The 27,554-nt window shown below is 45.2% G+C and overlaps 1 protein-coding gene across 11 annotated transcripts in view; it reads left to right on the top strand.

Moving 5' to 3' along the window:
* The window catches only part of dock3 (dedicator of cytokinesis 3), a 369,152-nt gene that overhangs the window by 162,557 nt on the left and 179,041 nt on the right, over positions 1 to 27,554 (top strand). For all 11 annotated transcript variants that reach the window (XM_029692895.1, XM_029692892.1, XM_029692890.1 and 8 more), the window contains exon 4: positions 25,381 to 25,436. In XM_029692895.1, coding sequence (XP_029548755.1) covers positions 25,381 to 25,436 — 56 coding nt within the window. The remainder of the gene's footprint in view (positions 1 to 25,380; positions 25,437 to 27,554) is intronic.

The raw sequence follows: 27,554 nt of genomic DNA, 5'->3' as shown, positions 1-27,554 counted from the left end.
GAACCTTATAGATACACAACTAACTAAATCATTCAGAGCCTTATAGATACACAACTAACTAAATCATTCAGAACCTTATAGATACACAACTAACTAAATCATTCAGAACCTTATAGATACACAACTAACTAAATCATTCAGAACCTTATAGATACACAACTAACTAAATCATTTAGAACCTTGCATATACGTCATTGGACTGAGAGTCCAAGCGGCCTTCATGTGCCTTTTACTGAGGAGTGGCATCCGTCTGGCCACTCCACCATAACGGCCTGATTGGTGGGGTGGCATCCGTCTGGCCACTCCACCATAACGGCCTGATTGATGGAGTGGCATCCGTCTGGCCACTCCACCATAACGACCTGATTGGTGGAGTGCTGCAAAGGTTCTGGAAGGTTCTGCCATCTCCACAGAAGACCTCTGAAACTCTGTCAGAGTGACCATCGGGTTCTTGGTCACCTCCCTGACCAAGGCCCTTCTCCCCCGATTGCTCAGTTTGGCCGGGCGGCCAGATCTAGGAACATTCTTGGTGGTTCCAAACTTCTTCCGTTTAAAAATGATGGAGTCCACTGTGTTCTTGGGGATCTTCAATACTGCACAATCCTGTCTCAGAGCTCTATGGACAATTCCTTCGACCTCATGGATTGCTTTTTGCTCTGACATGCACTGTCAACTGTGTGCCTTTTCCAAATCATGTCCAATCAGTTGAATTTGCACAGGTGGACTTCAATCAAGTTGTATAAACATCTCAAGAATGATCAATGGAAACAGGATGCACCTGGTTTGCCTTGTTTGCTAGATTGACATGTACTATATTCCTTTTTGAAACAGATGTGTTTATTGGTATCAGAATACACCAGTTATGCCATTTTGGACCACCAGGCTGCTGATGTCATGCATGTGAATCCTTAAAGAGATGGATGGGACCTAAGGCTAAGAGATGGATGGGACCTAAGGCTTAAGAGATGTATGGGGCTAAGGCTTAAGAGGGTGTGAACGATGCTGAATGGGGTGTAGACAAAGGGGAGATCTCCAGTACATGCACCAATATATTCAAGGATAATTTTCTCAAAAGTGGGGTTACAAGTTTATCAACTTTCAAAGCAGAATTACTTTCCCATTGTTACCTCAACTGTAGTCTATGACATACCCTTTATCTAGTGCTGAGTCTCTACTTTTATCCAAAGTTTAAAAAAAAAAACACAATTTCAAATTTTTCTTCATAAGACCGGTCAGTCACAAATGATATCTGTTTGGGGGCCACTTGCGGTCAATTTCCAGTCTACAAATATGTTGTATTCATGTTCCGGCCCCTGACCATCCAATCAAATCAAAATGGGCCCGCGGCTGAATCCAGTTGATGTATTCATGTTCCGGCCCCTGACCATCCAATCAAATAAAAATGGTCCCGCGGCTGAATCCGGTTGATGATCCATGATCTTGACAGCACTGTAGCCATTCCTACTGTCAAATGACCTAGTGTCCTTAATATTTTTCTGAATTTCAAAATTAATAAACATTAAAAAAATAAAAAAAAATAAAAACGCAGAAAATCTGGTGTTTCTATATCAAAAGGTTTTTTGTTATATTTCAGACTTCTGTGATATATTCAGTATAAAGTGTAAACACATTGAATTGAATACATTTCAACTCTATATCTGACATGGTACATTTTATCCCATAACCATGTGTGTGAGGTGGATACTTTTGTTTCAAAGTAGATTTGTTTAAGACTACCCAGAAACACTCTGTGTGACCCTGATTTAGTCCACTGCAGTAAAAGATTTAAGCTTCATGAATGGAGATTGCTACAATATAGAGTATGTACGATAAGTAAGACACAAATTCATACTAGCCAAATATAAAACCCATTAAATATGGATGAAAGATATAAATCTTTGTGTCTTACGACTACAAAAACATAAAGAATAAAGCAATAAGATATTTTTTTATCACATTCTTCAAAAATCCAGAGCAATTACCAGAAAGCCGTAGAACAATCTTGTGAGCACCTTTATAAGGAATTAAGTGAATATCTGAAGTTCAGCATCAGGTAAGGGTTAGGGGTAAATTGATAGGAACTCTAATGAGGGTATACTGTAGATTAGCGCAGGTAGATTATTAGCTAAATAGTTCTAGACTTTAGAGAGTATTAAGGACAGTAACACTGATGGGTGAATGAGTGGGCATGGTAGACTAACAATATAAACGTGTAGACGGATGGCAGTAAGTATGACAGAGGTTCAGTAAGTATGAATGAGGTTCAGTAAGTATGAGAGAGGTTCAGTAAGTATGAGGGAGGTTCAGTAAGTATGAGGGAGGTTCAGAACAAGGAAGGTAGCTGAGGTATAGAAGGTACTGTCCTGGTCTGTAGGTACTAATACAGTAGGTAGCTGAGGTATAGAAGGTACTGTCCTGGTCTGTAGGTACTAATACAGTAGGTAGCTGAGGTATAGAAGGTACTGTCCTGGTCTGTAGGTACTAATACAGTAGGTAGCTGAGGTACAGCAGGTACTGACATGGTCTGTAGGTACTAATACAGTAGGTAGCTGAGGTATAGAAGGTACTGTCCTGGTCTGTAGGTACTAATACAGTAGGTAGCTGAGGTATAGAAGGTACTGTCCTGGTCTGTAGGTACTAATACAGTAGGTAGCTGAGGTATAGAAGGTACTGTCCTGGTCTGTAGGTACTAATACAGTAGGTAGCTGAGGTATAGAAGGTATTGTCCTGGTCTGTAGGTACTAATACAGTAGGTAGCTGAGGTATAGAAGGTACTGTCCTGGTCTGTAGGTACTAATACAGTAGGTAGCTGAGGTATAGAAGGTACTGTCCTGGTCTGTAGGTACTAATACAGTAGGTAGCTGAGGTATAGAAGGTACTGTCCTGGTCTGTAGGTACTAATACAGTAGGTAGCTGAGGTATAGAAGGTACTGTCCTGGTCTGTAGGTACTAATACAGTAGGTAGCTGAGGTATAGAAGGTACTGTCCTGGTCTGTAGGCACTAATACAGTAGGTAGCTGAGGTATAGAAGGTACTGTCCTGGCCTGTAGGTACTAATACAGTAGGTAGCTGAGGTATAGAAGGTATTGTCCTGGTCTGTAGGTACTAATACAGTAGGTAGCTGAGGTATAGAAGGTATTGTCCTGGTCTGTAGGTACTAATACAGTAGGTAGCTGAGGTATAGAAGGTACTGTCCTGGTCTGTAGGTACTAATACAGTAGGTAGCTGAGGTATAGAAGGTATTGTCCTGGTCTGTAGGTACTAATACAGTAGGTAGCTGAGGTATAGAAGGTACTGTCCTGGTCTGTAGGTACTAATACAGTAGGTAGTCCCCACACATTGACTCTGTACCGGTACCCCCTGTATATAACCTCGCTACTGTTATTTTATTGTTGCTCCTAAATTATTAGATATTTTTCCATTTTTATTTATTTATTTTTTACTTCAGTTTTATTTTAGTAAATACTTTCTTAACACTTTTTTCCTTAACTGAATTTAAGGGCTTGTAATTAAGCATTTCACTGTTCACCTGTTGTATTCGGTGCATGTGATTTGATTTTGATTTGATTTGTATTAGGCAGCTACCTGGCCTGTAGGCACCGTATAACAGACGGAAGCTGAATAATTATGTGCCCATATTTACCCGGCTGGAAGGGTTTAGATTTTGTATTTGTGACAGGAAATGAAGCTGTCTGAAGCTGATACTATGAGATAAGTAGTCATACGATATTTGATGAGTAAGAAATTATACATTTGAGCCATGCACCAACATCAACACACCCAGTGTCACAGCTTACTCACAGGGGTGTACTGAGGTCCATGCTAGAGGGAAGTAGAATTAAGCACATCTCATTTGAGTCATTTAGCCTTTATTTCTGGCTTTATATAACTAGGTAAATCCCCACTGAGATCCCAAATCTATTTTGCCATGGACACCTGTGCCATTTGCAAGTTTACGTTTATTAAGAGGAATGCTGTCTGGCAGGAGAGAGAGAGGAGAGAGGTATAATGAGAAGAGGAGAAAGAGAGAGAGAAGAAGAGAGAGGGTGAGAGAGAGAGAGAGAGAGAGAGAGAGAGAGAGGAGAGAGAGAAGAGGAGGAGAGAGGAAGAAGAGAGGGGAGGGAGGGGAGGGAGGGGGAGAGGGGAGGGAGGGGGGGGAGGAGAGGGAGGGAGAGGGTAGAGAGAGGAGGGGAGGATGAGGAGAGGAAGGAGCGGGGAGAGAGGCAGAAGAGAGAGGGAGAGGGAGAGAGGGGAGAGGGAAGAGAGAAGAAGAGCGAGAGGGAGGGGAGAGAGGAGAGAGAGAGGGGAGAGAGAGAAAGACAGAGAGAGGGAGAGGGAGACAGAGAGAGAGAGAGAGAGGAGAAGAGAGAGAGAGGGGAGAGAGGGAGAGAGGGGAGAGGGGAGAGGGAGGGTAGAGATAGAGAGAGAGGGGAGAGAGAGAAAGACAGAGAGAGAGGGGAGAGAGAGAGAGGGAGACAGAGAGAGAGAAAGACAGAGAGAGAGAAAGACAGAGAGAGGGAGGGAGGGAGGTAGAGATAGAGAGAGAAAGACAGAGAGAGGGAGGGAGGGAGGTAGAGATAGAGAGAGAAAGACAGAGAGAGGGAGGGAGGGAGGTAGAGAGAGAGAGAGAGAGGGAGGTAGAGATAGCGAGAGAGAGAGAGAGAGAGGGAGGTAGAGAGAGAGAGAGAGGGAGAGGAGGAGAAGAGAGAGAGAGAGAAGAGGGGAGAGAGGAGAGGAGGAGGGAGGGAGAGAGGGGGAGGGAGAGAGGGAGAGAGAGAGGGTGAGGAGGGGAGGGGAGGGGAGAGGAGAGGGAGGCGGAGGGAGAGGGAGAGGTGGGAGAGGGAGAGAGAGGGAGAGCGGAGGGAGAGGAAGAGAGAGAGATGAGAGAGAGAGAGGAGAGAGGCGAGAGAGAGAGAGAGAGGGAGAGTGGAGAGAGAGGAGAGAGAGAGGAATGGAGAGAGAGAAGAGGGGAGAGGGAATGGAGAGGGAGAGAGGATAGAGGATGAGATGAGAGAGAGATAGCGGATGAGGGAGAGGAGAGAGATAGATAGACAGATGAGATAGAGAGAGGGAGGAAGAGGAGAGAGTAGAGAGAGGGAGAGGGAGGGAGAGGGAGAGAGAGAGAGAGAGAGAGAGAGAGAGAGAGGGGAGAGGTGAGAGGGGAGAGAGAAGAGAGAGAGAGAGAGAGAGAGATAGAGAGAGGAGAGAGGAGAGAGAGAGGAGAGAGATGAGAGAGGGGAGAGAGAGAGGAGAAGAGAGAGAAGAGAGGGAGAGGAGAGAGAGAGAGAGGAGAGAGGAGAGAGGGAGAGAGGGAGAGAGGGAGAGAGGGAGAGAGGGAGAGAGACACCGTTGCCCTAGAGCAGTGGTTCCCCTTTTTATAGTCCCCTTCAAACCTCCAGCTGTACCTCCTCCAGCACCAGGGTCAGCACACTCTCAAATGTTGTTTTTTCCCATCATTGTAAGCCTGCCACACACACACTATACGACACATTTATTTAACATAAGAATGAGAGTGAGTTTTTGTCACAACCCGACTCGTGGAAAGTGACAAAGAGCTCTTTTTGGACCAAGGCACAAATAATAATAATCAATCATTTTGCTCTTTATTTAGCCATCTTACATATAAAACCTTATTTGTTCATAAAAAATGGTGAATAACTCACTACAGGTTAATGAGAAGGGTGTGCTTGAAAGGATGCACATAATTCTGCAATGTTGGGTTGTATTGGAGAGAGTCTCAGTCTTAAATCATTTTCCACACAGTCTGTGCCTGTATTTAGTTTTCATGCTAGTGAGGGCTGGGAATCCACTCTCACATAGGTACGTGGTTGCAAAGGGCATCAGTGTCTTAACAGCGCAATTTGCCAAGGCAAGAAACTCTGAGTGCATCCCTATCCAGATATCTGGCAGTGGCTTCTGATTAAATTCAATTTTCACAGAACTTGTTGCAATTTCGATGAGTCTCTCTTGTTCAGATATCGTAAGTGGACTGGAGGATAGGCATGAAAGGGATAACGAATCCAGTTGTTTGTGTCGTCCATTTCAGGAAAGTACCTGCGTAATTGCGCACCCAACTCACTCAGGTGCTTCGCTATATCACATTTGACATTGTCCGTAAGCTTGAGTTCATTTGCACACAAAAAATCACACAATGGTGGAAAGACCTGTGTGTTGTCCTTGTTAATACAGACAGAAAAGAGCTCCAACTTCTTAATCATAGCCTCAATTTTGTCCCGCACATTGAATATAGTTGCGGAGAGTCCCTGTAATCCTAGATTCAGATCATTCAGGCGAGAAAAAACATCACTCAGATAGGCCAGAAACGGTGAGAAACTCGTCATCATGCAAGCGGTCAGACAAGTGAAAATTATGGTCAGTAAAGAAAACTTTAAGCTCGTCTCTCAATTCAAAAAAACGTGTCAATACTTAGCCCCTTGATAACCAGCGCACTTCTGTATGTTGTAAAAGCGTTACATGGTCGCTGCCCATACCATTGGTAGACCGTCATTGTAAAGGTAGGTTGTCAAGGTAAATAAGAATTTGTTCTAAACTCACTTGCCTAGTTAAATAAAGGTTAAATTAAAAATAAAATAAAATCATTGCATAATGCAGAAAATACACGAGAGTACAGGGGCATTGCTTTAACAAAGCTAACCATTTTCAATGTTGCGCCCAAAATTTATTTAAAGCTGTCAGGCATTCCCTTGGCAGCAAGAGCCTCTCAGGAGATGCTGCAGTGTACCCAAGTGGCGTCGGGAGGAATTGCTTGCACGCGTGTTACCACTATGCTATGTCTGCTTGTCATGGCTTTTGCGCAATCAGTACAGATACCAACACATCTTACATTTACATTTACATTTAAGTCATTTAGCAGACGCTCTTATCCAGAGCGACTTACAAATTGGTGCATTCACCTTATGATATCCAGTGGAACAACCACTTTACAATAGTGCATCTAAATCTTTTAAGGGGGTGGGGTTAGAAGGATTACTTTATCCTATCCCAGGTATTCCTTAAAGAGGTGGGGTTTCAGGTGTCTCCGGAAGGTGGTGATTGACTCTGCTGTCCTGGCGTCGTGAGGGAGCTTGTTCCACCATTGGGGTGCCAGAGCAGCGAACAGTTTTGACTGGGCTGAGCGGGAACTGTGCTTCCTCAAAGGTAGGGAGGCGAGCAGGCCAGAGGTGGATGAACGCAGTGCCCTTGTTTGGGTGTAGGGCCTGATCAGAGCCTGAAGGTACTGAGGTGCCGTTCCCCTCACAGCTCCGTAGGCAAGCACCATGGTCTTGTAGCGGATGCGAGCTTCAACTGGAAGCCAGTGGAGAGAGCGGAGGAGCGGGGTGACGTGAGAGAACTTGGGAAGGTTGAACACCAGACGGGCTGCGGCGTTCTGGATGAGTTGTAGGGGTTTAATGGCACAGGCAGGGAGCCCAGCCAACAGCGAGTTGCAGTAATCCAGACGGGAGATGACCACCAATGATCTTGACCACCAATGTCCAGTTGATGTCACAAAGCTGTCCCCTACTTTAAAAATATCCTCTCATGTTGTCCTGGTTTCCAGTGGTTTGTAGAAGTGGAAGTCTTCCTTAATTGACCCCCCATAAACATAACAGACATCTACCAGGAGCTGTGCCAGGCCCACCACGTCTATTGACTCATCCAGCTGTAACACACAGAATTCGCTAGCTTGTATGCAAAGCAGTAATTGTTTCAAAACATCTCCTGCCATTTCACTGATGCATTGTGAAACAGTGTTGTTTGATGAAGACATTGTCTGTATAGTTTTTTTGGCCCTTTCCCCCAGCATTGTCCCAGCCAAATCCGCGGCAGTAGGAAGAATTAAGTCCTCCACAGTAGTATGGGGCTTGCCTGTCCTAGCCACTCGGTAGCTCGCCATATAAGACGCTTCCAGCCCCTTCTTATTAATGGTATCTGTTGCTTTTATACATGTCTTACTACTGAAAAATCGTCTTTATTCTCGCTCAAGAAACTCCTGTGGTTTATTTTTCAAATTGTCATGTTTCATTTCTAAATGTCTGCGCAAGAGTGAAGGTTTCCCGCAAGAGAGTAACGGTTAATGTGATTGGATGTTAATTATTTGACTAGGCTACCTGCATTTGACATTGGGTTGTTATTTCGCTGAACACTAGATTGTCACGGGTGTCGTAGGGTGTAGACCAAAACGCAGCGGGAAAATGTATACTCATCTTCTTTTTATTAGTGAAGAAGGAAAAACACAAACAACGTATACAAAAACAAACGAACTGGACAGTCTCGTCAGGCACACAGCAAAACAAGAAACAATCTCCCACAAAATCCCATGACAAACACATTCCTATTTATAGGACCTTCAATCAGAGGCAACGATAGACAGCTGCCTCCAACTGAAGGCCCCAACACCAATTAGCTAAACATAGAAATACATACGACTAGACTGAACATAGAAATAAACTAACATAGAACAATAACCAAACCCTGGACTAATAAATCAAATACATACACAACCACCCCAAACCATATAAACCAAATACCCCCTCTACATGAACACATACACAAACACACCCTGAACCACATAAAACAAATACCCCCTGCCACGTCCTGATCAAACTATAAGAACAAATAACCCCTTTACTGGTCAGGACGTGACATAGATGGTTTAATTTTATTTTTGGCAGTGAAATGAGGCTTCTCAGGTGAGAGAAAAAACTCACCCAAATGTATAGCCCCAGATAATATAAATGTTCGTTTTTGAAAATGTGAAGAAAATGTATTATTATAAAAAGCTAGCTATATAATCACTCCAGGAGATATCTGGAGTCCTCTAGCTATATAATCACTACTGGAGATATCTGGAGTCCTCTAGCTATATAATCACTACTGGAGATATCTGGAGTCCTCTAGCTATATAATCACTCCTGGAGATATCTGGAGTCCTCTAGCTATAGAATCACTCCTGGAGATATCTGGAGTCCTCTAGCTATAGAATCACTACTGGAGATATCTGGAGTCCTCTAGCTATAGAATCACTCCTGGAGATATCTGGAGACCTCTAGCTATATAATCACTACTGGAGATATCTGGAGACCTCTAGCTATATAATCACTCCTGGAGATATCTGGAGACCTCTAGCTATATAATCACTCCTGGAGATATCTGGAGACCTCTAGCTATAGAATCACTCCTGGAGATATCTGGAGTCCTCTAGCTATATAATCACTCCTGGAGATATCTGGAGTCCTCTAGCTATATAATTACTCCTGGAGATATCTGGAGTCCTCTAGCTATAGAATCACTCCTGGAGATATCTGGAGACCTCTAGCTATATAATCACTCCTGGAGATATCTGGAGACCTCTAGCTATATAATCACTCCTGGAGTCCTCTAGCTATAGAATCACTCCTGGAGTCCTCTAGCTATAGAATCACTCCTGGAGTCCTCTAGCTATAGAATCACTCCTGGAGATATCTGGAGATCTCTAGCTATATAATCACTCCTGGAGATATCTGGAGACCTCTAGCTATAGAATCACTCCTGGAGTCCTCTAGCTATAGAATCACTCCTGGAGTCCTCTAGCTATAGAATCACTCCTGGAGATATCTGGAGTCCTCTAGCTATAGAATCACTCCTGGAGATATCTGGAGTCCTCTAGCTATATAATCACTCCTGGAGATATCTGGAGTCCCCTAGCTATATAATCACTCCTGGAGATATCTGGAGTCCTCTAGCTATAGAATCACTCCTGGAGATATCTGGAGTCCCCTAGCTATAGAATCACTCCTGGAGTCCTCTAGCTATAGAATCACTCCTGGAGATATCTGGAGTCCTCTAGCTATAGAATCACTCCTGGAGATATCAGGAGTCCTCTAGCTATATAATCACTCCTGGAGATATCTGGAGTCCTTTAGCTCTAGAATCACTCCTGGAGATATCTGGAGTCCTTTAGCTATATAATCACTCCTGGAGATATCTGGAGTCCTCTAGCTATAGAATCACTCCTGGAGTCCTCTAGCTATAGAATCACTCCTGGAGATATCTGGAGTCCTCTAGCTATAGAATCACTCTTGGAGATATCTGGAGTCCTCTAGCTATATAATCACTCCTGGAGATATCTGGAGTCCTCTAGCTATATAATCACTCCTGGAGATATCTGGAGTCCTCTAGCTATAGAATCACTCCTGGAGATATATGGAGTCCTCTAGCTATAGAATCACTCTTGGAGATATCTGGAGTCCTCTAGCTATGGAATCACTCCTGGAGATATCTGGAGTCTTTTAGCTATAGAATGAAGCACAAATAAATGAAGAATAGTCAGACACATCCAACCTGTTTTAAAAGAAGACAGATTTTTGTATTTGCTAGCAAAGCAATGAAAACGTGCATTGTATAACAGAAAGTTCACACATCCCCCCGCCAAATATGTTTTACTGAAGCGCCATAGTTTATAGCTCTCTATGCTGACATGCATCTAGCGGTTAGCTGCTGAAGAATCAGAGGTCTGTTGGAAAGAGGAGCAGATGTAGACAGTTTAATAGATAGACTAAGTTAGCAAAACAATTGCTTATAATCATTAGTAAAACACTCCTGCTATTACATTATACACTGTTGTAACACACTGTACTTCATAGGGAATAGGGTGCCATTTGGGACACAACCTGTTGGCTTTGAGACAAGGCTGTTTCAATTAGGTTCTTGTCAACGCTGAGATGCTTCAAAACACACACACACGCATGTGTTTTAACACGTTTCAGTAATACTGTAGGGCGTGAGAGAGGCTGGTTTGAACACGTTTCAGTAATACTGTAGGGTGTGAGAGAGGCTGGTTTGAACACGTTTCAGTAATACTGTAGGGTGTGAGAGAGGCTGGTTTTAACACGTTTCAGTAATACTGTAGGGTGTGAGAGAGGCTGGTTTTAACACGTTTCAGTAATACTGTTAATACGTTTCAGTAATACTGTAGGGTGTGAGAGAGGCTGGTTTTAACACGTTTCAGTAATACTGTAGGGTGTGAGAGAGGCTGGTTTTAATACGTTTCAGTAATACTGTAGGGCGTGAGAGAGGCTGGTTTTAACACGTTTCAGTAATACTGTAGGGCGTGAGAGAGGCTGGTTTTAACATGTTTCAGTAATACTGTAGGGCGTGAGAGAGACTGGTTTTAACATGTTTCAGTAATACTGTAGGGTGTGAGAGAGGCTGGTTTTAATACGTTTCAGTAATACTGTAGGGTGTGAGAGAGGCTGGTTTTAATACATTTCAGTAATACTGTAGGGCGTGAGAGAGGCTGGTTTTAATACATTTCAGTAATACTGTAGGGCGTGAGAGAGGCTGGTTTTAACACGGTTCAGTAATACTGTAGGGTGTGAGAGAGGCTGGTTTTAACACGTTTCAGTAATACTGTAGGGTGTAAGAGAGGCTGGTTTTAATAATCGGCCAATTACGCACGGCTGAGACGCGGTCACATTCCATCACTACCCCTGATGAGGAAATGCGATACCCCAAGAAAGAGACGCTGGTTTGGAAAACTCACATTTCTCAGCCTTGACGTATAGGTCATGCTCCACCAGTCGCCCAAGCACTTTACGCACCAGAGACACATGCTCGGCGCGTGTAGCGGAGTAGACCAGAATGTCATCGATGTACACCACTACACCCTGACCGAGCAGGTCCCAGAGAATCTCGTCCACAAAGGATTGAAAGACTGCGGGAGCATTCTTTAACCCATACGGCATGACGAGGTACTCATAATGGCCAGATGTGGTACTAAATGCAGTTTTCCACTCGTCCCCTCCTCGGATACGCACCAGATTATATGCGCTCCTGAGATCCAATTTCGTGAAGAAGCGCGCCCCGTGAAATGACTCCATCGGCGAGGCGATGAGAGGTAGTGGGTAACTGAAACCCACTGTGAAAGCATTTAGACCTCTATAGTCAAAGCACGGGCGCAGACCTCCCTCCTTCTTCTTCACGAAAAAGAAGCTTGAGGAGACGGGTGAGTGAGATGGCCGAATGTATCCCTGCCTCAAGGATTCAGTGACGTATGTCTCCATAGCCGCTGTCTCCTCCTGAGACAGGGGATAAACGTGACTACGAGGAAGGGCAGCGCCCACCTGGAGGTTTATCGCACAGTCTCCTCGTCGATGAGGTGGTAATTGGGTCGCCTTCGTTTTACTGAAGGCGATAGCCAAATCGGCATACTCTGAGGGAATGCGCACGGTGGAGACTTGGTCTGGACTCTCCACCGTAGTCGCATCGATGGAAACTCCTATGCACCTGCCCGAGCACTCATTTGACCACCCCTTAAGAGCCCTCTGTCCCCACGAAATCTTAGGGTTGTGAGTGGCTAGCCAGGGAATCCCTAGAACCACTGGAAACACTGGGGAATCGATGAGGAAAGGACTAATCCGCTCCTCATGACCCCCCCGCATTACCATGACCAGAGGTACAGTGACCTCCCTGACCAGCCCTGACCCTAGTGGTCGACTGTCTAGGGCGTGCACGGGGAAGGGTTGGTCCAACTGGACCAGGGGAATCCCTAACTTAGCCGCGACCCCATGGTCCATAAAACTCCCTGCTGCGCCTGAATCGACTAGCGCCTTAAACCGGGAGTGAGGGGAGAAACAAGGAAAAGACACTGACACATACATGTGACGTACAGGGGGCTCTGGGTGAGGCTGGTGCTGACTCACCTGAGGTGTCAAAGGAGTGCTCTGCCTGCCGTCTGGACTCCTAGGGGAGTCTCCCCAGCACCGGTCCACAGTGTGCCCTCTGCGACCACATGAGGTGCAGGAGCGACCTCCCCCTCCAGTCTTCCTGGCTGCTGCCCCCCCTATCTCCATAGGCGTGGGAGCAGGAGGGCTGGAGGGTGGAATGAGCAGGGCCCGGGTCGGACGTCCGCGGGCTGCCAGCAGATTGTCCAGTCGGATGGACAGATCCACCAGTTGGTCCAGTGTGTGGGTCGTGTCCCGACAGGCTAATTCCCGGCGGACGTCCTCCCTCAAACTACAACGGTAGTGATCTATAAGGGCCCTCTCATTCCACCCTGCTCCCGCGGCCAGGGTCCGGAACTCGAGAGCGAAACCCTGCGCACTCCTCGTCTCCTGCCTCAGGTGAAACAGCCGCTCACCCGCCGCTCTCCCCTCCGGGGGATGATTGAATACTGCCCGAAAGCGGCGGGTGAACTCTGGGTAGTTGTCCCTGGCTGAGTCCGGACTGTCCCACACGGCGTTTGCCCATTCCAGGGCCTTACCCGTGAGACAGGAGACGAGGACGCTGACGCTCTTCTCCCCCGAGGGAGGGGGACGAACGGTCGCCAGGTATAACTCCAACTGGAGTAAGAAGCCCTTACACCCAGCGGCCGTTCCATCGTACTCCCTGGGGGGGGCGAGTTTCACCCCACTGGCACTGGGAGCTGTGGGTGCTGGAGGGGGCGCAGGCTGTTGGACTGCCGCGTTCGGGGGGCCGAGAGCGCGTCGGTCCCAGCTCTCCAGGCGCGCCAACACCTGATCCATGGCGTTCCCCAGCCGGTGGAGCAGGGTAGAGTGTTGGTCCACGGTTTCCTCCATGGACATGGCTGGCGCTGAAGCTCCTGCTGACTCCATTTAAGTTTTGGTACGTGATTTCTGTCACGGGCTGGCTCGAGGAACAACAGGAGAGGTAGAGTCAGGCGCAGGAGACAGAGAGAGTTCGTGACCACACTTCTTTATTGGAAGCACTGTACGTGGTCGACAAGGTATAGGGGCGCAGCCCTGAACGATTCTGCGGTGGTGTACACAAATAAAACAAACCACTGGCAGAAGGGAAAAATTCAGTACACGTTCTTTACGAACACAAAACCCGGACAAGCAACACAATCACGTACAACCACATACATCCTATGCTAACCTAAATAACCCCCCCTTACTAATGACTAACCCAAAACAGGTGCGTGCCTACCTAGACCTAACCAAACGAAAGTGAAACAAAAAGGGATCGATGGCAGCTAGTAGGCCGGCGACGACGACCGCCGAGCTCCGCCCGGGCGAGGAGGGGCGCCACCATCCGTCACTGTCGTGACAACTGTAGGGCGTGAGAGAGGCTGGTTTTAACACGTTTCAGTAATACTGTAGGCTGTGAGAGAGACTGGTTTTAATATGTTTCAGTAATACTGTAGGGCGTGAGAGAGACTGGTTTTAATACATTTCAGTAATACTGTTAATACGTTTCAGTAATACTGTAGGGCGTGAGAGAGGCTGGTTTTAACACGTTTCAGTAATACTGTAGGGTGTAAGAGAGGCTGGTTTTAATACGTTTCAGTAATACTGTAGGGCGTGAGAGAGGCTGGTTTTAACACGTTTCAGTAATACTGTAGGGCGTGAGAGAGGCTGGTTTTAATACGTTTCAGTAATACTGTAGGGCGTGAGAGAGGCTGGTTTTAATACATTTCAGTAATACTGTAGGGCGTGAGAGAGGCTGGTTTTAACACGTTTCAGTAATACTGTAGGGCGTGAGAGAGGCTGGTTTTAACACGTTTCAGTAATACTGTAGGGCGTGAGAGAGACTGGTTTTAGTATGTTTCAGTAATACTGTAGGGCGTGAGAGAGGCTGGTTTTAACACGTTTCTGTAATACTGTTAACACGTTTCAGTAATACTGTAAGGTGTGAGAGAGGCTGGTTTTAATTAAACCTACAGGGTGCACAGAACTCAGGCTGGAATTCAATCAAATCTGGCATTGCAATGTTTATGCAGTGTCTTTGTTTACAAACTACTGCCCACATCAAATCAATCAATCAAATATATTTTATAAAGCCCCTTTTACATAAGCAGTTGTCACAAAGTGCTTTACAGATACCCATGCCACATGCCTACACACATGGCATATTCTGAAAGCTCACGGCATATTCTGAAAGCTCACGGCATATTCTGAAAACGGAGAGACTTTTCCTGTGAAGTGGAGTTTGTTGTCACATTACGCAATGCCATTGTGTGATTTTGTTTGGTCATGGAGAAAAGAGCTACTGTGAATATGCTACAGTCTAATGCAGATTCAATGTACGTAGTGTTATGATTGATGAGGCTGAACAATTTGCTCTGCTAAAGAAATCAAACCATCTTTAGCGTGTTTATACTCTAATCGAATAGGAGTTGTTATTCTGTTGAATAATGAAGGGAATAAATAGCTGTCGGGTACATTTATCCTCTCCTCTCCTCTCCTCTCCTCTCCTCTCCTCTCCCCTTTTGTCCCCTCCCCAAATCATCCTTTTTACTGGACTAGTGTCTGAGCCCTTCAAGCAGAATTGCCTCTATATCTAGGTGGGGCATGGCTAGCTTTTAGAAAGACAGTTTGTCACAGGTCAGTGTCCCTCCAACCCTCAGGCTAGCTACCTGGAACATAAAGCTTCCTTCCCCATTATGTACCAAAGAAACAAGCAGAAGTATTTATGCTCGGTGTGTGTGTGTTTGTGTCTCCAGAGAGCATGGAAATGGGATTGTTGTAGGGATTCTCCATGGTGGCTCACACTGGCTGGGATGCTGTACTGTGAGGACATGCAGTGTTGCTCAGAGAGCTGAATAGCACTGCAGACCGGCTGAAAGATACACACACAGACACACATGCACACACACACACACGCACACACACACACACACACACACGCACACACACACACACACACACACACACACACACACACACACACACACACACACACACACACACACACACACACACACACACACACACACACACACCAGTGAAGGCTCCTCAGAGGAGGAAGGGGAGGATCCTCCTCCTCAGTGAATAAAATAAAATAATAATAATAATAGTGAAACATTTAAAAAGGTATCCTTTTTAGACTAATTATATTCACGTCACCAAATAATTGATTAAATCACTGTTTTGCAAAGAAGTTCTACAGTAACTTCAGCAGCACTCTGTAGGGTAGCACCATGGTGTAGCCGGAGGACAGCTAGCTTCCGTCCTCCTCTGGGTACATTGACTTCAATACAAAACCTAGGAGGCTCATGGTTCTCACCCCCTTCCATAGACTTACACAGTAGTTATAACAACTTCTAGAAGACGTCCTCCAACCTATCAGAGGTCTTGTTGTCCACCCAATCAAAGGATCAGAGAATGAATCTAGAACTGAAAGCATAAGCTACAACTAGCTAACACCGCAGTGCATACAATCTGGTGAGTAGTTGACTCAAAGAGAGAGAAAGACAATAGTTTAACAGTTTTGAACAAATTCAATATCTTCAATAATGAAGGAGAAGCAAGAGACAGAGAGAGAGAGAGAGAGAGATATTTCATCATTTTTTTTCTCGCTTTCACTTACTTAGCAAGCAAATACAGCTAGCTAGTCTACTCAAACACCCGGCTCATACAGGGGGATGCTATGTTAGCTAGCTGGCTATAACTATCCAACACTGGAAGTCTTCTAAGTCAAGGTAACGTTTTGGTTTTATTAATTTAATGCCACCGGGGCATGCCGGTGTAACTGCTAAACTGAATTTACACTGTACTGCATGATTATAGCCGGTTAACTATTAGCTACGTTGTCTAGCCTAAACCTATTGATGTTAAATTGAACAGGGTGAATGGAATATGAATGACTGTCATCCATTATGTTGTAGAAATAAGGCCATTCTCATGAAAAAAATAAATCATCCTCCCTAATCTTAAACAGCACTGACCGCCACTGACACACACACACACACACACACACACACACACACACACACACACACACACACACACATTTTAAAGACTTTATTTGATTCCACCAATAAAATTTACAAAAAAAAGGATCAAAACATTTCAAAGGTTCCTTTTATGCATGACACTTAAGGGTACATAAAGCAGCTCCATCTCCAAACAGCAAGACTGCCCACGACAGCTGAACAGAGCACTACCTAGTCAACAGTGTTGCCCTACTTTTTGTCAGACCCACAATCTGGAGGCAAAGCACCGCAATCCTGTGTACATGACAGAGACTGACGAATATCAGCACCACCAGCTAGCACCTCCATCCCAGGCTGTCCTAGCGTGCCACGAGGGGCTGGTGTTTAAGCAGCTTGTCGGCAAAGGCCTGCTCCATGTAGCCGTCAAATGAGCAGCCCACTTCCAACATTATCTGCCGTATTTGGGACACACACACAAACACAGACACACACACACATCCTATTCTGCTCACATTACAATCCCTCCTCTCCTCTCCTCTCCTCTCCTCTCCTCTCCTCTCCTCTCCTCTCCTCTCCTCTCCTCTCCTCTCCTCTCCTCTCCTCTCCACACACACACACACACACACACACACACACACACACACACACACACACACACACACACACACACACACACACACACACACACACACACTCTCCTGCTCACATTACAATCCCTCCTCTCCTCTCCTCTCCACTACTCTCCTCTCTTCTCCTCTCTCTCCCTCCCTATTCCACCCTACCCTGTTCCTTCTCTCCCTACTTCCCTCTCCTCTCCTCCCTCCCTCCATCCCAGACTCTTCTCATTTTCATCCAGTCTACATATTTACTATTGTCAGCAGCCTCTGGTGTTTAGTACCCATGGACTCCTTTCAGGGCTTACCTCAGGGAAATATGTCACATAGGGGCTTGTCTCAAATGGCACACTACATTATTCCCTATGTCAATACTATAAATACTGCACTTCTATAACTACTAAAATGTGTTCACTATATAGGGAATAGAGTTCCATTCAAGATGCAGAACTTTCAGAGCGGCAGTAGGCAGTCTGTCTCTCCAGGGTCTGTCTGTCTGTCTGCCTGTCTGTCCTTCTGCCTGGCTGTCTGTCTGTCTAGATTTATGTAATGCAAGTCTGGTATTATAATATCAAATCATCTTTTCCGTATCTCAGAACAGCTAGATGTTTTACGTTGAGTAACGACAAGCTCTTAACTTGTCCACCTAAAAATTAATAGCACAGTCTGTCTGTCTGTCTGTCTGTCTGTCTGTCTGTCTGTCTGTCTGTCTGTCTGTCTGTCTGTCTGTCTGTCTGTCTGTCTGTCTGTCTGTCTGTCTGTCTGTCTGTCTGTCTGTCTGTCTGTCTGTCTGTCTGTATTTGCGTCTCTCTGTGAATCTGTCATTATTAATGTGAGATAGATGGATATCACTTGGAGGTATAGACGTTTATGATGACTAGCAAATGACAAACTCTGAACGTGTCTATCTGAAATGGTGACAGTTGTTAATGTGAATTTAACCAGAAATGACCGTGTATCATCACTCTTAACTTGTCTCCATCTGAAATGAGTGTGTTGAGTGTCATATTGTCACGTCATGACTCTGCAAGCTTTCAGTCTGGAGACAGGACCCTTATTGTAGTCTGGAGACAGGAACCTTATTGCAGTCTGGATACAGGACCCTTATTACAGTCTGGAGACAGGACCCTTATTGTAGTCTGGAGACAGGACCCTTATTGCAGTCTGGAAACAGGACCCTTATTGCAGTCTGGAGACAGGACCCTTATTGCAGTCTGGAAACAGGACCCTTATTGCAGTCTGGATACATGACCCTTATTGCAGTCTGGATACAGGACCGTTATTGCAGTCTGGAGACAGGACCCTTATTGCAGTCTGGAGACAGGACCCTTATTGCAGTCTGGAGACAGGACCCTTATTGCAGTCTGGAGACAGGACCCTTATTGCAGTCTGGAGACAGGACCCTTTTTTAAAGTCTGGATACAGGACCCTTATTGCAGTCTGGAGACAGGACCCTTATTACAGTCTGGAGACAGGACCCTTATTGCAGTCTGGAGACAGGACCCTCATTGCAGTATGGAGACAGGACCCTTATTGCAGTCTGGAGACAGGACAAGTACGAAGAAAAAAAAATAATTTATGAAATGAAAATGAAATGTATGCATTCACTACTGTAAGTTGCTCTGGATAAGAGCGTCTGCTAAATGACTAAAATGTAAAATGTAATGTAAATGTAGGACCCTTATTGCAGTCTGGAGACAGGACCCTTATTGCAGTCTGGAGACAGGACCCTTATTGCAGTCTGGAGACAGGACCCTTATTGTAGTCTGGAGACAGGACCCTTATTGCAGTCTGGAGACAGGACCCTTATTGCAGTCTGGAGACAGGACCCTTATTGCAGTCTGGAGACAGGACCCTTATTGCACTCTGGATACAGGACACTTATTGCAGTCTGGATACAGGACCCTTATTGCAGTCTGGGGACAGGACCCTTATTGCAGTCTGGAGACAGGACCCTTATTGCACTCTGGAGACAGGACACTTATTGTAGTCTGGAGACAGGACCCTTATTGCAGTCTGGAGACAGGACCCTTATTGCAGTCTGGATACAGGACCCTTATTACAGTCTGGAGACAGGACCCTTATTGCAGTCTGGAGACAGGACCCTTATTGCAGTCTGGAGACAGGACCCTTATTGCAGTCTGGAGACAGGACCCTTATTGCAGTCTGGAGACAGGACCCTTATTGCAGTCTGGAGACAGGACCCTTATTGCAGTCTGGATACAGGACCCTTATTGCAGTCTGGAGACAGGACCCTTATTGCAGTCTGGAGACAGGACCCTTAGTTGATTCTAAGATTTGTATTTATGTATAGTTGAAGTCGGAAGTTTACGTACACATTAGCCAAATACATTTAAACTCAGTTTTTCACAATTCCTGACATTTAATCCTAATAAAAATTCCCTGTCTGAGGTCAGTTAGGATCATCACTTTATTTTAAGAATGTGAAATGTCAGAATAATAGTAGAGAGAATGATTTATTTCAGCTTTTATTTCTTTCATCGCATTCCCAGTGGGGCAGAAGTTTACATACACTCAATTAGTACTTGGTAGCATTGCCTTAAAATTGTTTAACTTGGGTCAAACATTTTGGGTAGCCTTCCACAAGCTTCCCACAATAAGTTGGTTGAATTTTGGCCCATTCCTCCTGACAGAGCTGGTGTAACTGAGTCAGGTTTGTAGGCCTCCTTGCACGTACACGCTTTTTCAGTTCTGCCCACACATTTTCTGTGGGATTGAGGTCAGAGCTTTGTGATGGCCACTCCAATACCTTGACTTTGTTGTCCTTAAGCCATTTTGCCACGACTTTGGAAGTATGCTTGGGGTCATTGTCCATTTGGAAGACCCATTTGCGACCAAGCTTTAACTTCCTGGCTGACGTCTTGAGATGTTGCTTCAATTTATCCACATAATTTTAGTCGTAAGGCTGTTCAAGTCCAGGGTGGAGTGGTGGGCCAGTTAAACAGTTGGTTTTGAGGCACGGTCACGTGTGCTCCCTCTCCGGCCTCTGCGTCACCAGGCTGCTCGTTATGGCGCACACCTGTCACCATCGTTAACGCGCATCAGTGCATTATGACACTCACCTGGACTCCATCACCTCCTTGATTACCTGCCCTATATGTGTCATTCCCTTTGGTTCCTTCCCCAGGTGTCATTGTTTCAGTTTTTTTGTCTGTGAGTGGTTTGTGTTACGTGTTTGTTTCATTTATTTATTAAAACATTCACTAGCTGAACTTGCTTCCCGAGTCTCAGCGCACATCGTTACAGAAATACTTGTTTTACCCGCTGTATGGTAGCAGGGTGGAAGTCTTTTCATGGTAGCAGGGAGGAGATAAACACTTGTGCATTGGGGAAAGTAGAAGAAGCTCTCTCAATTCAATTCAATTGCCTTTATTGACATAGGAAACATATGTTAACATTGACAAAGCAAGTGAAGTAGATAATAAACAAAAGTGAAATAAACAATAAAAATGAACAGTAAACATTACACTCACAGAAATTCCAAAAGAATAAAGACATTTCAAATGTCATATTATGTCCATATACAATGTTGTAAGGATGTGCAAATAGTTAAAGGGAAAATAAATATAAATAAATATGGGTTGTATTTACAGTGGTGTTTGTCCTTCACTGGTGTCCCTTTTCTTGTGGCAACAGGTCACACAGGAGCTGTTGCCCCTCTCTCTCTCTCCCTCTCTCTCTCCTGGTTTGTCTTTATGCAGCTGTCTCCTTTTCCCTACTTGATCAATGCTCTTTCCTGGACAATGAATGTGGATAAGTATTGTAGTTGAAGGTATTGATAATTTCCAATATTGCATGTCCTACAATTAATGTTTGTTGATAGGCACATCCTATCATCACTAGAAGTATGGTCTATATTTTAGGGCTCGTATCTATTTATCTAGATCGTAATATCATCTGAGCGCCTATAACACCGTGACATTATGATTCTCAGCTTCAAACTTTCAAGAAGCAGTGATATGACACTGGTGATATAACAGAGGGAGGGTACATACACACACACACACACACACACACACACACACACACACACACACACACACACACACACACACACACACACACACACACACACACACACACACACACACACACAGAGGCAGATCTGCATTGCCGGAGGGCACAGATCCAGATGGCTAGTGATTTCCCAACATGCACTGTTACTACATAATGCTTCACTTCCTGGATGCAGCATGGCTGAAAGGAGGTCAGACAAGATGGTGTGTGTCTGTGTGTGTCTGTGTGTGTCTGTGTGTGTGTGTGTGTGTGTGTGTGTGTGTGTGTGTGTGTGTGTGTGTGTGTGTGTGTGTGTGTGTGTGTGTGTGTGTGTGCGTGCGCGTGCGTGCGTGCGTGTGTGTGTGTGTGAGAGAGAGAGCAGTCTCTCTACATCCCCTGAATGAATCATTCACATTCTGCAGAGGCAGCATATTCCAACATCCTACTGTCTCTTATTTCACATAGCCCATGAGAACATTTGACCCTCTTCTTCTCACGCTCTCACGCCACACCTCTTATAGCTCACCCATTGAAAAGTACAGATTTTATTTTTCTAATTAGTCCATTGGATAGTCAGCGTGTTAACGTATCAACTGTGCTTCCAAAACGTTTTGAAATCGGAGCGTCTGCAATGTAATATCACGAATGGAACCTCTGTCATTGTCCTGTCTCGCCACAGCACTGTGAACTGCGGCACATTGAAGCATATGATTGGTCTCGCTATGTAAGGGATCAAGGGGATTGGATGCACATTTTAAAGAAACGCCCCTCAAGATTAGACTGGAGCTGAATGCAGACAGAGACTGTTCTCCAGTGATTGTATAAAATGTTACAAATAGCATCACGGTAGTGCTTTTCTCTTGTGCAACGTTGTCAACACATTAGGTTGTTCTTATTCCCGTCCCCATTGCAGAATACAGCCTTTTGACAGCATGTACTAAAGTCCATTTAATCCACAATTGCGTCAGCCTGGTCCCCTCATTTGGTGATTGGTATTTAGGCTGTGACAACGAAACGGCATCAAGAGGTTTTAGTTTTAGTTTGGTAGGGTGACCTGATATCTATGTTTTAGTAGGGAAGTTTGGTAAGGTGACCTGATATCTATGTTTTAGTAGGGAAGTTTGGTAGGGAGACCTGATTTGTAACTATCAAAACAATTGTGTCGAACAGATTAGGAACCCAAATATCATGGCGAGACCCAAATACAGACACAGGAGGCAGATGGTTGGAGTCTTACAATGTTTATTAATCCAATAGGGTAAGGCAAGAGAATGGTCGTGGACAGGCAAAAAGGTCAAAACCAGATCAGAGTCCAGGAGGTACAGAGTGGCAGACAGTCTCGAAGTCAAGGCTGGCAGAATGGTCAGGCAGGCGGGTACATAGTCCAGAAACAGGCAAGGGTCAAAACCGGGAGGACTAGAAAAAGGAGAATGCAAAAAAGCAGGAGACCGGAAACATACAAGACGAACTGGCACAGAGAGACAGGAAACACAGGGATAAATACACTGGGGAAAACAAGTGACACCTGGAGGGGGTGGAGGCAATAACAAGGACAGGTGAAACAGATCAGGGTGTGACACCAAAAGTGTATGTTTGATTCTAGAGTGGGGATAATTCATATAAAAATAGTTTGGTTAGTGTGAAGGGGCAGATTTATGTCCTGTCGTCTTCAGGAGATTTTATTATCTATTTAGTCTGATGAGTGGAACAGTTGTCATTCTTAACAATGGGCTAAACTAGAGGGTAATTAGTTTCCTTGTCAGAAACAACACTACTGTTACTCCCTACACTTATTTTATTATTCTACCTTTCTTCCCAGTTCTGACCGTCTCATTTAATTACATGTGTTATTTAAACTTTATTTAACTGGACAAGTAATCACATATTTGAAATGTGACATGTCTACTTGTGTCTTTGAAATGTAATGATATGATGCTATGTATTAGTGCAGCCATTCATGGACAGTTTTGAATAAATCAGACAAATAAACATTGGATGTTAAATGCTCCAGGAATAAAATATTATTTATTGACATTTTTAGTATTGTGCACATGCTAGGCAGAGATGGCAGGGGGACTCACAGCTCATAAACACATCACATTTTCTCTATGTAGAGTACGGTGATGTCCAGGATCTTCAACTAGCAGGCATAAACCACCTGAATATTGATTCATTACATTTTTTCTTGAAGGTTGGGTGATTTTGAGAAAATTATTGTCATAACAAGAACATTTTCAAACACCCATCACTTGGGAAACATAGTTCATGGGGGGCTCCCGAGTGGCGCAGCGGTCTAAAGCCTAGAGGCATCACTACAGACCCTAGTTCGATCCCGGGTTGTATCACAACAGGCCGTGATTGGGAGTCACATATGGCGGCACACAATTGGCCCAGCGTTGTCCGGGTTAGGGGAGGGTTTCACAGAGGTAGGCCGTCTTTGTAAAATAAGAACCCTGTAACCTGTAGCCTCTGTAACCTGTAGTCTCTATAACCCTGTAACCTGTAGCCTATGTAAACCAGTAACCTGTAGCCTCTGTAACCTGTAGCCTCTGTCACCCTGTAACCTGTAGTCTCTATAACCCTGTAACCTGTAGCCTCTGTAACCTGTAGTCTCTATAACCCTGTAACCTGTAGCCTCTGTAACCTGTAGCCTCTGTTACCCTGTAACCTGTAGCCTCTGTAACCTGTAGCCTCTGTAACCTGTAGCCTCTGTAACCCTGTAACCTGTAGCCTCTGTAACCTGTAGCCTATGTAACCCTGTAACCTGTAGCCTCTGTAACCCTGTAACCTGTAACCTGTAGCCTCTGTAACCCTGTAACCTGTAACCTGTAGCCTCTGTAACCCTGTAACCTGTAACCTGTAGCCTATGTAAACCAGTAACCTGTAGCCTCTGTAACCTGTAGCCTCTGTCACCCTGTAGCCTCTGTAACCCTGTAACCTGTAGCCTCTGTAACCTGTAGCCTCTGTAACCTGTAGCCTCTGTCACCCTGTAACCTGTAGCCTCTGTCACCCTGTAACCTGTAGCCTCTGTAACCCTGTAACCTGTAGCCTATGTAACCCTGTAACCTGTAGCCTCTGTTACCCTGTAACCTGTAGCCTCTGTCACCCTGTAACTTGTAGCCTCTGTTACCCTGTAACCTGTAGCCTCTGTAACCCTGTAACCTGTAGCCTATGTAACCCTGTAACCTGTAGCCTCTGTCACCCTGTAACCTGTAGCCTCTGTAACCCTGTAACCACGGCTGTCAGCCAATCAGCTTTCAGAGATCGAACCACCCAGTTTATAACTTTCTATAAATGGGTATGATAGTGAAAAGGTAGGAAGTCTGCCTCTGGTACCTTCTAACCTCTGTAACCCTGTAACCTATAGCCTCAGTAACCCTCTCCCCATCTTTCTCTCTCCCTCTCTATCTCTCTCTCCCCTCTCTCTCTCCCCTCTCTCATCCTCTCTCTCTCCCTTTCTCTCCCCATCTCTCTCTCTCCCTCTCTATCTCTATCTCCCCTCTCTATCTCCCCTCTTTCTTCCCTCTCTCATCCTCTCTCATCCTCTCTCTCTCCCTTTCCCTCTCTATCTCTATCTCCCCTCTCTCATCCTCTCTCTCTCCCTTTCTCTCCCCATCTCTCTCTCATTCTCTCTCTCTCCATCTCTCTCTCCATCTCTCTCTCATCCTCTCTCTCTCTCTCTCTCTCTCCATCTCTCTCTCTCTCTCTCTCTCTCTCTCTCTCTCTCTCTCTCTCTCTCTCTCTCTCTCTCTCTCTCTCTCTCTCTCTCTCTCTCTCTCTCTCTCTCTCTCTCTCTCTCTCTCTCTCTCTCTCTCTCTCTCTCTCTCTCTCTCTCTCTCTCTCTCTCTCTCTCTCTCTCTCTCTCTCTCTCTCTCTCTCTCTCTCTCTCTCTCTCTCTCTCTCTCTCTCTGTCTATCTGAGCAGTAGTAGAAGGCTGTACATTGACACTCTTAGCTAATACAGTCCTTGGTCAAAGCTAATACAGTCCTTGGTCAAAGCTAATAATGTCCTTGGCCAAAGCTAATACAGTCGCTGGTCAAAGCTAATACAGTCCCTGGTCAAAACTAATACAGTCCCTGGTCTTTATTTTCTCAGGGAATCTTCCCGACCAGCTACATTCACTTGAAGAAGGCCATCGTAACCAACAGAGGGTAAGTATCCCTCCATGACTTATACCTAATGACTTTCTCTGAGGAGACGAAGCAGGAGAGAGGGAAGGGGTGTTAAGGAGAGGGAAGGGGTGTTAAGGAGAGGGAAGGGGTGTTAAGGAGTGGATAGAGGTGTGAAGAGAAGAAAGGGGAGAGGGATGGAGGAGAAAGAGGATGGGAGAGAGTGATGGAGGAGAGGGGTGGAGGAGAGGAGAGAGGGATAGAGGAGAGGGGTAGAGGAGAGAAGAGAAGAGAAGGAGGAGAGAGGTGTGAAAAAAGAGGCATATTATTTATCCATTCATCTCTGCCTGCCTTATTACTCTTCTCTTCCCCTTCCGTTTCATCACTCTCTCACTCTCCTCCCTCCATCGCTCCATCCCTCCCTATCTGATTGATTCCTCTTGCTGTCCCTGTGTTCTACTCTGTCTGACTGCAGAGGTTCTGATTTATAACTAGTTCTAGATTTACAGTGGCCAGTTAACAGTTACCTGGCAGACTACTGGGAACGACCAGTCATGTACTGAGAATCACCTCAGTGAAATCATCAGTCAGGACCGACAAGATAATCTCTATCACTTCTTAGAGCAACACTTGTTTTACTATATCCAGTACCCGACTTGGAACTAGGAAACTACAGTCATATACTTGTTCCAGTTATCCAGTACGGTACAGGGAAACTACCGTAATTTACTTGTTCCAGTTATCCAGTACGGTACAGGGAAACTACCGTAATTTACTTGTTCCAGTTATCCAGTACGGTACAGGGAAACTACAGTAATTTACTTGTTCCAGTTATCCAGTACGGTACAGGGAAACTACAGTCATTTACTTGTTCCAGTTATCCAGTACGGTACAGGGAAACTACCGTAATTTACTTGTTCCAGTTATCCAGTACGGTACAGGGAAACTACCGTAATTTACTTGTTCCAGTTATCCAGTACGGTACAGGGAAACTACCGTAATTTACTTGTTCCAGTTATCCAGTACGGTACAGGGAAACTACCGTAATTTACTTGTTCCAGTTATCCAACATGGTAAAATACACCGATACCGGACCGTAGTCATGGTACAGTGAAAGTACAGTAAGGATAGACAAGACAACTTATTTCAATACTTAAGCTATGTTTTTTTAAATTCTTAATTTTTTTAATTGAACCTTTATTTAACTAGGCAAGTCAATTAAGAACTAATTCTTATTTACAATGACGGCCTACCCCAGCCAAACCCGGACAACACTGGGCCATTTGCCGCCCTATGGGACTCTCAATCACACTTGGCTGTGATACAGCCTGGAATCAAACCAGTGTGTCTGTAGTGACGCCTCTAGCACTGAGATGTAGTGCCTTAGACCGCTGGGCCACTCGGGAGCCCATGTCACAGCATATTACAGGGAAGTCCTATACTGTACTGGGAAACATCCCAGAAAGTGCTGGGATCAGCCAGGATAGACAGTATAGACAGGATAGACAGGATAGGATACAGCAGGATGATAACTGGCAGCTCCTTCAACAGGATACAGCAGGATGATAACTGGCAGCTCCTTCAACAGGATACAGTAGGATGATAACTGGCAGCTCCTTCAACAGGATACAGCAGGATGAAAACTGGCAGCTCCCTCAACAGGATACAGTAGGATGATAACTGGCAGCTCCTTCAACAGGATACAGCAGGATGCGAACTGGCAGCTCCTTCAACAGGATACAGCAGGAGGATAACTGGCAGCTCCTTCAACAGGATACAGCAGGATGCGAACTGGCAGCTCCTTCAACAGGATACAGCAGGAGGATAACTGGCAGCTCCTTCAACAGGATGATAACTGGCAGCTCACTCAAAAGAATACAGCAGGATGCTAACTGGCAGCTCCTTCAGCAGGATACAGCAGGATGATAACTGGCAGCTCCCTCAACAGGATACAGCAGGATGCGAACTGGCAGCTCCCTCAACAGGATACAGCAGGATGATAACTGGCAGCTCCCTCAACAGGATACAGCAGGATGATAACTGGCAGCTCCTTCAACAGGATACAGCAGGATGATAACTGGCAGCTCCTTCAACAGGATACAGCAGGATGATAACTGGCAGCTCCTTCAACAGAATACAACAGGATGATAACTGGCAGCT

This window comes from Salmo trutta, chromosome 16, assembly GCF_901001165.1.
Source record: "Salmo trutta chromosome 16, fSalTru1.1, whole genome shotgun sequence".
NCBI lineage: Eukaryota > Metazoa > Chordata > Actinopteri > Salmoniformes > Salmonidae > Salmo > Salmo trutta.
This window is presented reverse-complemented; position numbering and strand designations above follow the sequence as displayed.